The sequence below is a fragment of the Anopheles arabiensis genome, chromosome 2 (genome assembly GCF_016920715.1).
Source record: "Anopheles arabiensis isolate DONGOLA chromosome 2, AaraD3, whole genome shotgun sequence".
In the NCBI taxonomy this organism is placed as follows: Eukaryota; Metazoa; Arthropoda; class Insecta; order Diptera; family Culicidae; genus Anopheles; species Anopheles arabiensis.
In genome coordinates, this window is record NC_053517.1 from 101,668,660 (window position 1) to 101,684,048 (window position 15,389).

General features: G+C 46.9%; 2 protein-coding genes across 12 annotated transcripts in view; both read right to left on the reverse strand.

The window, feature by feature from the left end:
* LOC120895278 (protein piccolo) overlaps positions 1–2,140 on the reverse strand; it is a 60,654-nt gene extending 58,514 nt beyond the window's left edge. For 6 of the 11 annotated variants that reach the window (XM_040298469.1, XM_040298472.1, XM_040298468.1 and 3 more), the window contains exons 1-2: positions 2,019–2,140; positions 83–261 (exon numbers count right to left, since the gene is read on the reverse strand). The gene's annotated coding sequence lies outside the window, so the exon portion shown is untranslated. The other 5 variants (XM_040298462.1, XM_040298463.1, XM_040298460.1 and 2 more) reach the window with 5 other exon arrangements.
* Positions 2,141–6,102: 3,962 nt separating this feature from the next.
* Positions 6,103–15,341, reverse strand: LOC120908635 (YTH domain-containing protein 1). The gene is made up of 4 exons (XM_040319846.1): positions 15,009–15,341; positions 11,755–14,641; positions 11,025–11,060; positions 6,103–10,953 (listed from the first exon to the last, which is right to left on the reverse strand). The coding sequence occupies exon 2, from the start codon at positions 14,528–14,530 to the stop codon at positions 11,762–11,764; it is 2,769 nt and encodes a 922-aa protein (XP_040175780.1). The 5' UTR covers positions 14,531–14,641; positions 15,009–15,341; the 3' UTR covers positions 6,103–10,953; positions 11,025–11,060; positions 11,755–11,761.
* Positions 15,342–15,389: the final 48 nt, after the last annotated feature.

Below are 15,389 nucleotides of genomic sequence, written 5' to 3' on the forward strand. Positions count from 1 at the left end.
TAGTTGTAGTTCATTTAATTTATTTTAAATTGTGTATTGTACATAAAAATATAAATAATAATAAAAATGTTTATCCCATTACCTGTGGAGGCAGCGCAGCTAACAGCCTTTTCTGCTTCTTCTCACTTCACACAGGATGTGAAAATGGCTGTAACATACACTTTCCAACCGATCCCTCACTGAATGCGATCGAAACGTTGCACAAAGCCCTTCGATCTTCACTTCCTGGCTAAGACACACGGCACCGTATCATCCTTATTACTGTTGGGTAGGGAAAAGGAACACACACACACATTAAATACATAGGCACACATACACACATCAATTCACACTCGGGCGTAACACGGAGTGAAAACTTCTGGAGTGGTTTTTCGGGTTTCGAGCCACGACTATTAAATACCTTCTTTTAGCCCCGCTTAACTTACAAGATGCCCTTTAAACCTTCCACACCAGAGCACACACTAACGCGCACACACACACATACATTCGAAATTATACAGCGCACAACAAGGATGGAGTGGTGGTGTGGGATCTATCTTTTCCTTTTCCTCCGGGCACATACGATTATTCGTCACACACACACACACACCCTTTAAAATTACCCACTTACACACGCACCATCATCTTCACGGCTGCATCGTCAACAACATATCGCGTTTTGATGCCGAGATTCTGCTGCACAACCAACAAGGGTGCCCACACAGCACTTGAGCAGAGGAGCTGCTGCTTCACACTTTATCAGCGCACCACGGTCCCCGGGATGAGTCAAGGGGAACCCGGTGGCATCGCGCGTTGGAAGGAAAAGGACGTGAAAGAGTGCGTTCAATTGCAGCGTTTCATATCCCACACTCACACACTGATTCGGCGGGAAATGCATCCACAAAGCAGCCCTGAAATGCAATTTGAATTCACGTTTTTCTTCCCTTTTCGACACAACCAACCATCGACACAGCGCACAACCCCAGCAGTTCCAGCACACGGCACTGTTTCTTCACGAATGCACACAACAAGCGAACGCACAGCCTTCAACCGCTGACTGAGAGGTAAACAGTGTGCGAGTGGTTGTGCCGTGTTACCGATCCCGATTTTGACAAGAGCCGAGCACAACTCGCCCTCTCACTCGTGCGCACCTCTTTGTTTGTGTCTCTTTCGCTCTACCAGCCGCTCGCGCGCTGCTTGTACGCGGCGGTTCCCTTCGCGCGGACGTTGTCCCGGCGGCGAAACACCGTGTAAACAAAAGCCGCACGCACACACCGACGCACTGTTCAGTTGTGCCCTTGCCTCTTCTTGTTCTTCTGCTTTACAGCATAGACGTACACACCCACACATACACCGGTGGAGGATTGGAGTGTGTTAGAAGGGGTGCGGTACTTGCGCAAAAATGCCTCCAACCCCCTTGTACGCCCTTCGGGCAGAATTAATTTTGTTGTCCTGAGAGCAAACAACACTATCGGGAGACTCAAAAACAGCACACACGCCTACATTGAGAGCAAACGAGATATGAGAGACAGAGAGAGAGCGAGAGAGCGAGAGAGACATCAAAAGAGAGCCAAGCCGTCGGCGTCTCACTAGGATTTTGCGTTTGGCTGGGAAAAGGGCACCGGGACACTCCTTTCGCGGAACGGGATTTTTGTCACTGCCGGGAGTTTCTAACCGGTGACGGGGTGAAGCAAAATTTTACAGACCTATGCACAGAACTCACACACGAATTTGCAGGATCATTTTAAAGCTCTTGTGGTTGCAACACGGGCGAAGAAAATACAATCGCAAATTTGTTTTCCGTGCCCCTGCAAAGCCATCACAAAAGGTTACGCACACACACACACAAACACTCACATGCACACACAATTCTGCTACAGAACTGGAATGGTAGCGGCTTGAGCAGGTCTTGAGATGCTAGGTCTCCCCCTTCCAGCTTGCTAACTTCCATTCGAACAGCAGACAAGCCTCTATGTATATTCTTGTACACACTATAATTGATTGCTACAAACGGAACTGCCCACTAACGATTCGTTTACCTTCTTTTTTTTCTTTTGATTCAAAGTTTTCATTTACAATTACTTTTCACAATCCGTTCTCGCACTGCACACGCAACGTACGCTCTCTTCGGACGCTGGTTTGCATTTGAAGGGAACAATCACAAGCATGACAGTTGCCAGTTGGACAGCTCTGGTCGCCTCTCTCGCTCTCTCACATTGCGACAACCTACAGATCGTTTTTGTTGTCTAGAAAGAGAAGAATAGTTTGGAAATATACTGTTGTCTCTTTTTCGCGCTGTTAGCATTTACCCAAGTAACAAAATACTATCGACATTTTAGTACATTTCTCGCCGCATCCCAAATGATCAATTTTTAGATTGTGCGCTGCTAAGCCGCCAAACAAAAGCGTTTATATGACTGTTTTTCTTTTCAATTCTTTTGCTCATTTGATCAGCTTACGCTTGATAGCGTTCTATTAATAAAACATTGCATTTACATGTATTCGATTGTTCAAACCATTCCGTAGTTTTCCAACCGGACCGAACAATGCTCAGGAAAGGGAAGTAGCGAAGTAATTAACCGGCATTTGGGCTTATATTTTAATAAGCTAGGCATGATAAATATCTAAAGCACATTTTTCACAAAGTCGTTTGTGCAAAAGGTTTCCATCTGGATGGAATCTTAATGGCTGCCGTTTAACGGTATTTAAACGTACATGTTTTCCAGAAGTTCTTTTAGTTGTGGGACACTTTATTAACTTTTTGTTACGTGAATTAAACTTAATGTTATGGGAATTGGACTCTATAGCATCCTTGGTGGACAAATCCAACAGGAATATCCAAGGAGCCTGTCCAAAAAGGGTGCCATAGAGTCCAACATATGAAGTTCCCTTCCAATAAGATAAAGTCAAGGAAGTGTCCCACAAGTATGAGAACCCCTTGAAAACCCTGTATAATATTGAAAAAGGAGGATTTTTCCATCTGTTGATAATACAGTAGAACGTCGATTTTCCGGGGGCGGATTAACCGGCGGGCGGCTTAACCGTGCGCATAAATGTGACAGCTGTTCAAACGTACAGCGAACATTTGCTGCGATAGTCAAGTGGGCAACCAGATTTTTGTGCAACTCTGTAGTGTCTAGTGGTGTTTTCGAAATTTATTAAAAATTTAACAAAAGTTCATGAACAGTGGTTAAACCTATAGTTATTGATTAAAATAATATTCTACTAACGATTGATTTATCGATTGATTCAAGGTGAATTAATCATAAAACTGGTGGATTTTTTAAATTTTTATATGAATTTGCCATTTCTTGGACCATTATCCGTGCAAATCGATTAACCGACAACCGCCCGGTACCGAGCTGCCCGGATAATCGACGTTCCACTGTAGTCACAATTTCAATGAAGCGCTACTGGGAGAACAAGCTGCTATGATTGTTTCTTCTTCTTACTTAGCATAACAACCGTTGTCGGTCAAGGCCTGACTGCATCACTAGTGGGCTTGGCTTTCAGTGACTTGTTGATTACCCATAGCAGGATAATCAGCCCTACGTCGCACGGTCTATTCGAGACTTAAACCCATGACGGGCCACTTGTTAAGACGTACGAATTGACGAATGTATCACAAAACCGGCCTACGATAATTTGGCCCCAAATTTTTTTTGCGATTCTCGTCATTTGTAGTTACCACAATAGTATTAATAATAATAATAATAATATTTGGAACAGTAAAACGTTGTCAGCCCATGCCAGTCTCTAATTGGCTAGGCAATCTGTGACCGATTAATTTACCCATAACTGGATAGTCAGCCAAACGTATGGAAGTCTCGGCTAATACGAAACCCATTGGCATAAATAAGGATAAATAAAGATACGACTGGCATAAATAAAGATTATTTCCATGTTACCAAAAGATGATAAAATATATTGAGTGTTGTATTAGCCTCAATGGTTGTAGAGAAGACCTATTTAATATATTCAATTCAGTTATCTCTATACTGCGAAAGAAAATTAATTTTATGTTAAATATTTTCAATTAATGATGTTTATGTAGGCTTACCTGTTATATTTCATTTCATACACTATTAGATTTCTTTCAAATTTTCCAATCGAGTTTACCCCACTGTGGTCTTGCCTTCGTCAATTTCAATCCGAAGAACTTCTGTAATGAGTTCCCGCCGATATCTTTTCAGATTTGAATGTTGGTAACGACATTGCTTCTTTTACCAGTGTTGCTATCAATTTCAAACCCCATACTCGTTTGATTAGCTACATTCTCTGTTTTAAATACACATGTGTTATCGAAATATAATCGTTCAATACACAACTGAATACAACATACCCACACTTGGTCAAGCCTTCAAAGAGAACACACCAAACTCAATGCCAGAATAGACTATACTGGATATGGGTATCAACCAATTACTATAAAACGTAATCAGCCCATTGATCAGGAACGTCATCACTTTAGCAACTCTACATGAGATGCTAAAAAATATCAACTTTCTCACCCAACTCCTCGTCTTCCCTTTCCCTCTATCTCTTTATACTGTATTAATCTTTACAACAGATTGCTGTTTTTAATGCCAATCTGAACCGAAAGAATATTTACGAACAAGTCAACAAGTCAGTGCGTTGACATCTATTAAATAAAGGGACTTCGATGAATTGACTCTAATTCGACTGTATTAAAACCCCTTAATACAAAAAAGGAAGATAAGCAGCTAAGCAAGTACTCGAATGAACGAATGATATAGAGCAGTAATCAACGCTTCGTTTCTTTAATCACACCAACGTTAACGTTTTTCATTACGTACCAATTTTCTCAATCCTATTTCTAACCCAACTCAACATTATGTTAAACATGTTTTATCTTTCATTCCAAATGAAATAATGGTCATAACATAGCCATCAGCCATGTAGTAGATCTAAAGATGATGTAAATACCGATTGGGAATTGCCAACTGAACCAAAAACTCATTGAGATAGGTGGTTATATAAAACAATGCATCAAAAGATAGTTTATAACCACCATATTGTATACATTACTTCCTTCAGACAGATTAAGTATCAAGGAATCCAGATATGTGGAAAATAAAACAAGAATCAGAGAGTTGTATATCGCTGGCGATCCTGATAAGAGTACCTTCAGGCTAATAAGGCTATAGCATTAATAACAGCAGTTCCTAATGCTCAACGCTGTACCAATTTCGAGCATCATTCAGGCATCTTTCTGCCGAGTATCACTATATGGAATTTGCCTATTTTACTCTCTTTAGCAGCTCATAAAGCTTGATCATTTATAGTATCGATAGCCTGCTGTATCGATTTCACATACATCTGCCATAAATCCTTCGGAGCATCTTTTTTGCGAACGATACAATGGTATGTTTGTCTAGTTTGATCAGACTGTTAACTACTGTTTACTGCTGATTAACCGTCCGGACCATCCATTTCAAACAGATCGGAATTATTACATAGGAGCACTTTTAGAAATTACCATTACTTTGGCTTTCATTTTGCTAATCTATAACGCAATGTGTTCTCTGGCGGCTGTACGTTACTTTGGAGAACTATGCTAATACATAGCACAGCTTTGCTATTCACCTATACCGGTCAGAATGAAGATTCTGCCAGATCATAATTTGGGAATACCTCAGAAGAGACTGAACTCTATATTGTTGAACAAGCTTGAGCTTGACAAGATGAGTTTTAATTGAGCCAATTTAAAATAAAATGAAGCAAAACAAAGTTAACCATCGTTACGCATATACTAATTAACAAATGCTCGTTAGATTTTTACAAGATAACTTATTGCCTTCGGAAATATAAAGTCTTAAACCAAAGGTTGAGTTGTAAAATTCCAATCACTGATTACTTGAACCAATCATCTGTAGGCCGGACGTGGGTCGAATACTATCGGGACCGCCATCCCCCTAGAACTGAATATCCGGCCCGTAGCTAAAAATGAGTCACGGAAATGCCAGATCTCTAAAACAAATAGGGACAAATTAGACCCCGTCTAAACCAACTACGGGGTTGTAGTGCCAAAGTGGAAGAGCAATTACCTATAACAAAAAATCAAAAACTCACTAAACCAGATGTAAACAAGTAAACAATCAATCAAAGCGGCGACGAAATCACGTTAATGTATGCATGTATATCTAATAAATATTTGTCTTGGGTATCAGGAAGTCTAGTAACATCAATCGGTGTACATCTAAATCTGCAGTCAAGGAAACGTTAACCATTCATAGACACAGTTTTGCACAACTACCTTGCTAACGATTTGCTACTTCACGCGTTTCAGCAACTTGTACTCGGCTAAAAGTTATCCTCACGAACAGTATCCATAAATAGTATCAATTTTTAAATATTTTTCACTCAACGATCTTTGATATGATTTGGTGTTGCAAATAAGGAACTAAAATACGACTCTTCTAAAACGAGATTTTCACACTAAACTGTCTCTTTCTCTCTCTGTATCTGTGATTTATAAAATATATCCTGGACGCAAGAGGTAATTCCCACATTGTCCATGTATGTTTTAAAATTTAAAAGTCACATCTAGTAAAGTATAGGCACAAATGCAAAGCGTCCCGCACAACAAAGCGGGATCGTTTACCTCACATAAAGTAAAATCGTTTAGCAAAAGAAAAATTTAGATTGTATCATCAACAAGCACTGTAAACGTATCCTAGACTCCGTACCCAAAAGTTTTTGTTCTTTTCGCTCTAGAGCTTTCCCCCACTAGAAAAAACCCACATTTTTAAAAGGAAATTTTGTTGTCATTTTTTTGTATAATTAGTGGCCATCTTCCACACAGCCATGGATTATCCGGTGGATCCGGTAGAGAAAGATTGTTTCTTGCGCTGCAGAATAACGCCGTCAGTCTATAGATGCATCCGTAGGATGCACGGCTGGTCTTGCACGTCGTGGTATGTGCACATCGGTCGACTTTCCAAAGCACGTACATCCGCGGATGTATACCTTGCTGGGCGCAGGTATTCCCGGTGGCAAAATGCGACGTTTTCCATCGTTGGATGCGATCAGCTTCACCCCCTCCCCCACGCTGAAAGGGGAGGAATACTAATCAAGCACACCACGCTCGCAAGGTTTGCAAAGTACAGGTGAGAGCAAAACAATGCTTTCCCGATGAGATTCGCGGACCAGCGTTCTTCCTTCTTCGTGCCGTTTGGCATGCAACCAACGATTGCGCACTACGCAACTGCACAGGCTGCTGATACTGATGATACGCACTTTCACAGAAAGTGTAATGGGTGCGGGAGAGACACAATAGTAGTAGTGGAAGTTGTAGTAAACCCTGCACTATTTGTCGATCCAGTAGGCTGTGAGATTCATAGAATCTATCATTCGAGACACTGGCAGACGACACACGCGTACTAAATGAGAAATGCTGGTTTTGCAGCCAGTTAAAAGTAAAGTCTCTTAATTCATGCTTTCTCACAAACACGTGTGCGCGCCGGGGAGGCCGCCTTCACTCTGCTACGTTCGCTCACAAAAACTCACGCCCTGTATTTCCTCCATACAGGGGATACATGTAAAAAAGGTTGCACTTCTTCTTGCTCATAACCCGAACCTTAAATCGTAGGACTCCTCTGTCGGGCATGGATATATTTGGTAGTCCTTTTTAGAAGTAAAGGGTCCTTTTTTTTCTTAAATGCCACCATTTTCACGAGCCATTATGGATGATTTGAACACATTGTTTCCCCCACCGATGGATGGATTTAGAAAACACACACACTTCAATCCCAATCCCCTTCTCCATCGATCATTCGCTCTATTTCTTTTTGTATATCTTACGCCGTGTGCATGTGGACGGTAAGTTCATGGGTATGAAAAATAAGCTCGTCGATGACACACACACACACACACCATGCACCAAACAACGATCAGGACCCCCCGAACAAAGCAGGCTGAACAATGTTGCTATCGGGGGAAGGGGTCGATCGTTCGTTATACGCGCACAACAATCATCACAGGTTAGTGATCGAACAGATCTCTTCGTTTCATTGCACTTTTAGGTAAATATGGACGAATACACTGGCGAGTGCCGGCAGCAACACACACACACACACGCGTGGTGGCGGCGGCTGATGATGATCATGATCAAAGCGTTGGGTAATCCTTCGCAAAAGGATATGTCCCAGGTGGGAGAGCCGCTTGAACAGTTCTTGATTTTTCATGATCGCCCACAATTCCCCCCGTGTTGTTATAACTCGCTCAATAGTACGCCCCACCCCACTCTTCCTCACTCGTACACACTATTCCCGGGGCGAGGACACACTTTTGGGATTGATGTGCAAGAGTGTCCCCACGTACCCTCTCTCTCTCTCTGCGAGAGGATTTTGGCGATCGTATGCCACACATCTATCTACACACACGCACTGGCCACGAAGCACTGGCCACAATATTCACGCACACTGGAGATCTTCCTACTTCCGACGGAGCCCCCGATCCCCCGCCATGTGCTTCGCTGCAAAGCACAAGTCCATTTCGATCGAACCACTCTTTATTTCGTTTCAGACACTCAATAGTAGCACGTGCGCGCATCCGTTTGTGGCGCAAACAGGCAACAAGAAGGTCCATTATTATTGGTGGTTCGGTTACGGGGGGGGGATTGGTTATTAGATTTGTTGTTGTAACTTTATTGAATACATTTATACTGCGTGTAGGTTGTAGTAGCATTTTGCTGCCGAACGACTTAAGACAGTGTGTAATTGCGGGTAGATGGAGAGGGTGGTGGTTCACTAGCGTAAAAATGTTCATAGATTCCTACTAGCCACACGCGCAAGGGATCATTTGTCGCCCCTTGTCGTATTGCGTCTGCATTTTTGCTGCTGGCTATCGTGTGACAGAGCCTTACACATTCGTCCTGGGTAAGCTTGTTTGTGTGCGATGATATCGGGGCGTGTTTTTCTTTTCCATCAAACGCTCTAGTGTTGCTTATCTGTAAGTAACTTCCTATTATAAAGAGTGGCTGAGATTGTAGCGGCAGAGCGTTCTTCCTTTTTCTCTCTCTATCTTTCCTATTTTATCGCAATAGACTTCAGCTTTCGTGTGTTTGTGTGTTCTTGTGTTGTGTGTGCTTGGTTTTATAGTTGTGTTTTTCGTGCCTAACATTCTACCAGTTGCATATGCGTTATGTCTATTGAATAATTTATTTCCATCGCAAACGGGGTCGGACGATTATCCGAAAGTCCGAAATGATTTTCAAAAACATGCACACACTTTTGATTTAAAAAAAAAACGAATAAAAAACACTTATGCACACGCAAATTTGTTTTGTTGTTTGTCTGTCCTAGAATTGCGGTGCGCGATATTCACCGACCGTCTGTGCTTAAGGATTTTCTCTTATTGCACCACCAAACTTCTTAGCATACTAACCATATTTTTTATGAGCGATCGTCGAAAACATTAACACAACCACACGCACACACACACACACATAGACACTCTCTCTCTCGCTCTCGGATCGTCCTTTTTTAGTGTCGTTTAAATTAAATGTGGATCGCTTCATGATGGTTGCGATCGGTCGATCGTAAAAAAAAAACTAATGCTTAGCTCATACTTATCTAATGCATAATTAAATCGCCGCGATGTACATATTCACTGTTTTGCTGGTTTGCAGTTTTGTTTTTCAGCTTATATATGCGGATGTTCTGTAGTAGGATTTGCTGTTTTGCCGCAAAAAATAGAGTTCATTTTTTTATGCATTCGCCTGCTATATGTATCGCGTAGTAAAAGGATGTTTTGCAAGAGCAAATTAAAGGAGAAGCTCCCCTTCTTTTCCTTGTTGGAAACTAACTTTCCAATCCCTACGATTTAGCACCGCCGTTGTTGCTTGTGTGTTGTTGTTTTTCGCTCTGTTCCGCTGTTTGTAGATTTTTGTAATATTAAAATATATACTAGTCCGCTTAATAGAACGCTTTTCCCCTTACTATATTCACATACACGCGCCCCAGCCTCTAGCCACACCGCTATTATGCATAATGCATTCACTTTCCCTTTGTTCGCCCTAATCTACAAAATCCTTGCGCATCACGCGTTGACGCTGTATGCAAAAAAAAAAAACTGATTCGTCGCCGCCCCCTCCACATTTTCTTGGTTTCTTATGCCTCTGAGATCTGAGCCTACAGCAAAACTTTTCGCCGCAAATGCCAGGATGCCGCTCGCATATCACACTTTGAACTTCGACACACTTCGAAAACACCGGAACCGAAACATACCGCGCCACGCCATGATCTTCACAGAACTTAAGAAGAACAAACAAAAATGCACTCGACCGCACTCTTTCTTTTCGCTTTTTCGTAAATCGCACTCGCGCACAACCGCAGTAGACGCCAACGCAACTTCAATGCACCGAACCGAATCGATGCACTTCTGTGCTCACACTGCTGCTGCTGCTGCTGATGCTGCTGCCGATGGCGTTGGCGGGACTAACACCTTCCTCGAAATACGAGGAATGTGCCGGTCCGTAACGCAACACAGCATCCGTTCACCGCGTTCCGTACGGTGCGTGGTTGGAGCTTGAAAACTGCAAGGGGTCGCAATTCCAGGCAACTTGATTGCCCGCTGCTGCTGCTGCTCGCACGTTCCGGTGTCCATAGCAACACGCGATAGGTTTTCTTCCGGTGAGATGAATGCTGCTGTGATGGCGATGTGGAAATTCCTACCCCTCGCTCTGAACGCATTGATCAATGGGCGAGGTCGTTCAGACAGAGACTGAGCGATAGGGAGACTGTTTGGCTGCAAAATGGAGATGTTGCGGTGTTGTGGATGCGGTCCTGAAATGTCTGCAGAGACGCCATCATACACAAACATACAAACACACACAGACACGTTATTGCACACGAAGATCGCAGGGGGGTGGAGTGACGTCAAAGCCTCCGGCGACGTAGCGTGATGAATGCTTTGCAAGGAAGGTGCATTAGTACGATGCACCACCATCATCTGTTGGCGAAAAGGGAAAGCAGGTGGTATAGTTTGGTCGACTCAAAGCCTCAGCCCGCCCTAATACTAACGCTGATCGTACGGGGAATACTGGTAGGACGGTGAAGCTGTTTGCGTTACAGGCGATGTTTCCACGCGGCATCATGCAAGGAAGAGAAGGGAAGAATCGTTAGTATTGCGTTACGATTAGTGTAGAGGAAAAATGAAGTTTTTGACGGAATCGATTCCGGAATCGGCTCTGGCAAAGGAATCGGCTCCGGAATTGTTTCCAAAATCGGATCCGGAATCGGAATTGGCTTCGAAATCAAAATCGACTTCGAAACGGAATCGGTATCGGTATCTCCATAAGAACAGGCCTTTGAATCTCAAGAACTGGTTCTCATTCCGAAGCTATTTCCATTTCTCGAGTCAATCCTGATTCCGTTAGAGGGGCAAATTGCAATTCTCAGGTCAATTCCGATTCTGGAACCGATTCTGATTCCGAAGCCGATTCCAGAATCAGCTCCAGAATCAATTCCGGAATTGGATCCGGAGTCAACTCCAGAATTGACTCCGGAGACAACACCAGAATCGGCTCTGGAGTCATCTCGGGAATCGGTACCGAAGTAAACTCCGGAATCGGCTCCGGAATCGGCTCCAGAATCGGAATCGGCATCGGATCCGGAAATGATTCCGAACACTAAATTGGAATCGAATAGGTTCGATTTCGAGCTCCCACCACGATCATTGGTGGCAAATGTCTATTTTCCTATCACTCGATAAGGTTAAAGAGATTGTAAAGTCAACTATTCTGCAAATTACCTTCGAATCATCGTCTATCACGATTGTTGTATCCACGGTTACCACCACCACCACCGCCGCCACCACCACCACCACCGCGATGCTGCTGGTTACGGTCACTGCGATGATTGGACCGATCGCGATCTCCACCCCGCTGCTGTCCGCCACGGTCGGACGAATTGCCCACACCGCCATCTCCACGGTCGTTCTTCCGGTGCATGTGGTGATGGTGCATCGGCGGTATCATGGGCGGCGGCACATGGTAACCGTGGCTAGGCAGTACCGGGGGCGGTCCCTTCATCGTCGCCAGACCACCCACCAGCCCTCCGACCGCGCTGCTTAGCCCACCCTGGCTGCCACCGCTGCTACCGGCGCCGCCGGTGCCTCCACTGCCGCCACCACCGCCAGCGCCCATCCCGTTGGCCGACTTCCACATGAACTCCTCCATCTGCTCGTACGCACGCTTGTCGTATATTGCGGCGGCGGCCGCCGCTGCTGCCGCATGGCTACGGGGAGGCGGCATGCCACCGGCTCCGGTCACGCTGCCGGGGATGGAACCGGGCGGCAGCTGGTACTCCGGTATCGGCAGCCCATCGTAGTACCGTGGTGGCGGTGGCATATTGTCGTACGGTAGTGGCATCGCGGGAAACCCGGGCGGCGGCGCGTACGGCATCGGGGGCAGCTGGTTCTGCATGTTGCGCATGTAGTCGGCCACGTACGCCTCGGCCGCCGCAGTCGAGCTGTACCCATCCGCCCAGCGATGATGGTGGGCCGGATGGTGCATCGCCCCGAATGCAGCGGCCCGCGACATACCGCCGCCCCCACGGTCGCCTCCATCGCCGCCGCTCCCACCGCCCATGCCCATGCGGGGGCCCATCCCGCCACCTCCGTGACCTCCGTGGCGGCTGCCTCCTCCCATTCCGCTTCCGCCATGTCGGTCCTTCCGGTACGGTGCAAACATGGAGCTTCCCCCATGGGAACGACTACCGCCGCCACCACCGCCACCACCACCACCCCCGCCGTCTCTTCCACCCCTCGGGCCCGGGTACATGCGTCTTCCACCGCGCCGTATCGGGCCAATACCGCCGCTGCCGCCGCCGCCGCCACCACTTCCACCACTGCTGCGGCTGCGCAGCCCCGACGATGACGACGTGGGCCGGCCAAAGTTTGGCGGCCGGCGGAACGACTTCGAGGCCGCCTTTTCCTTCATCAGCTTGGACGCTTCCTTCGATTTCTTCAGTATCGGCGTCATGTCGATGCCGGTATCCTCGGTAAACAGCCGGCACAGCTCCTCCGCCACCTTCGGCTCGATCTCCTGCCCGTCCCGCCCGATCTTCACCGGCTTGTCGTCGTTCCAGGCGTTGTACAGGTGCGAGGTGCTGGTGAACGGCAGCTCCTTCTTGCACACCCAGTCGATCTTGATGACGCCGCCCAGCGCCTTGGCCGACATGCCCGGCGGCAGCACCCAGTCGACGGCCGGCAGGTCGCGCCGCGCCTCCGCGCCCATGCGCGCGAACCCGGCAAACTTGCCGCTCTCCTTCACCGAGAACAGCAGTATCACGTTGCGGCTCTCGCGGAACGCCTGGTTGAGGTTGGCCTCGTTCGGCGGCAGCGTCGACCAGACGCCCTTGCTCTTGGACAGCGCCACATTGTCGTGGTTGTTCGATTTGATCAGGAAGAAGCGCGCCTCCCGGAACAGGTAGTTGATCTTCGTCACGTAGTCGTACGATTTGACCGTGTTCTTCGTGCCGGCCGCATTGCCGGCCGCCTTCGTGCGGCTGCGCTTCGCTTCCGGCGCACCGGACGCCGGGCTACGGCTGCGCGACTTGCGCCCGTCCTTTTTGCTGCCGGCCTCGCTGCTACTACTGCTGCTGCTACTGCTGCTGCTACTGCTGGTGCTCGTGTCGTTCGCATTGTTGGTGCTGTTGTTGGCTGCATCATCCTTCTCCTCGGGACCGTTGCTCGCACCGCCAGCGGCGGACTCCTTGTCCTCCTTCTTCTTGCCGGCGGACTTCTTCCCATCCTGTGATGCACCGGTGGCCGCTTTCTTTTTCTTCTTCTCCGCAGCCGTTGGCTTTTCAGCGCCTTCCTTCTTCTCGGCCGCGGTAGGAGTAGTGGTAGCCGCAGTTTTAGCTTTCTTTTTGGGCGGTTGCTTGGCAGCGGCCGCCTTTTTGGCGACAACTTTCTTCTTGCCCGCAGCTCCCCCCTTTGCCGACGCTGCTTTAGTTTTCTTTGTCCGCTTGTTGCTACGGCGCCCTTGCTCCTCCTCCTCATCATCCTCCTCTTCGTCATCGTCCTCTTCCTCCTCGTCATCGTCATCATCATCGTCCTCTTCCATGGGATCGTCCAGCTCCTCCTCATCCTCCTCCGCATCATTCTCCTCATCGTCGTCATCCTCTTCCTCCTCCTCCTCCTCATCCTCCTTTGCATTGTCGCCGTCGGTCTTATCCGCCGCAGCTTTCTTCGTCTTTTTCTTTGTCGTTTCCTTTCCCTTTGCTGCACCGTTCTCCTGCTTAGGGGTGGGTTTTGCGTCGCCCTTTTTCTTTTTGCCGCTTGCCCCACCGTCGCCGTCGTCGTCGTTGTTCTCCTCCTCTAGATCGGTGCCGACCGAGTCGGATTCGGCCGAGCTGACCGAGCTGATCGATGGATGCGACCCGTCGGCCTCGTCCGCGTCCGGCTCGTCCGCATCCCCATCGCCGGACGCTTCCGATCGGGTGTCGTATGAGTTTTCCAGCGCCTCCGCAATATCCCGCTCCGTCTCGTCTAATCCGAGATTCACTGCGTCCAGATCGGCCATCTTGACTCTTTTGGTGTGTAACAGCAAACGCGCTGTCGCTCGCTCTCCCTCTCTCTCTCTCTCTCTCGCTCGCACTAACGGTTTCTCCGACGATGAAGCACACGCACACCACTACAAACACACGTTGGTCGCGTCGGTGTGTTGATTGAACATGAAAGGAAAGAAAATAAAGTTAGTTTTCCTCCGATTTTCACTTTTCTTCACACACCCAGCTACAATAACAAAAACGGGCCGAGGGGGGAACTAATAATTTTGCACATTTCAGAACACACTTCTCTACAAGAGAAAGCACACAAAGGCGGCCGTACTGGTGGGCTACGGTCTTGCCTTTGATCCTTAGAAAACGTCCCAAAAACAGCAAATTCGACACGAATTGCACCTTTCCACCACTGCATTTACTTTCACGCAACTTTACAAACGAAATAAAAACACAACCATGCCCGCTGCACCACTTTTAACAGCATCTTTGCTCAATTACCTGCGAGTAGGGTGGCTGGTTTCCTGTTCCTGCCCTTGTTCCGATGCAAACTGTTTAGCTAAGGGGGAACAGGAAGCAGAGGAAGTGTTGCAGCGCGGAGGAAGTAGGCGTTTCGTCGTACCCAGAATAGAACGACCGATGGCTTGCAAATTCCCAACGGCGGAAAACAGTCACATTAGCAATTTCGGTACGCACTACAGCCTAGTTAATCCTACACACTTATTTTAACATTGTTTTTCGGCAATATTTTAGATTATTTTCACCGCCACCCGATCGCTCTGTGGCCAGCTCTATTTCACTCGCACAGAACGTTTTCCCAAGTAGCGCTTTTGTGGATTGACACTTTCGCAGAAACGTTTCGGACAGCGGTGCTGGGTTTGC

What these genes read in the sequence shown, in the direction of transcription:
- LOC120908635 (XM_040319846.1), bottom strand. Translation starts at nt 14,530, where the DNA reads ATGGCCGATCTGGACGCAGTGAATCTCGGATTAGACGAGACGGAGCGG.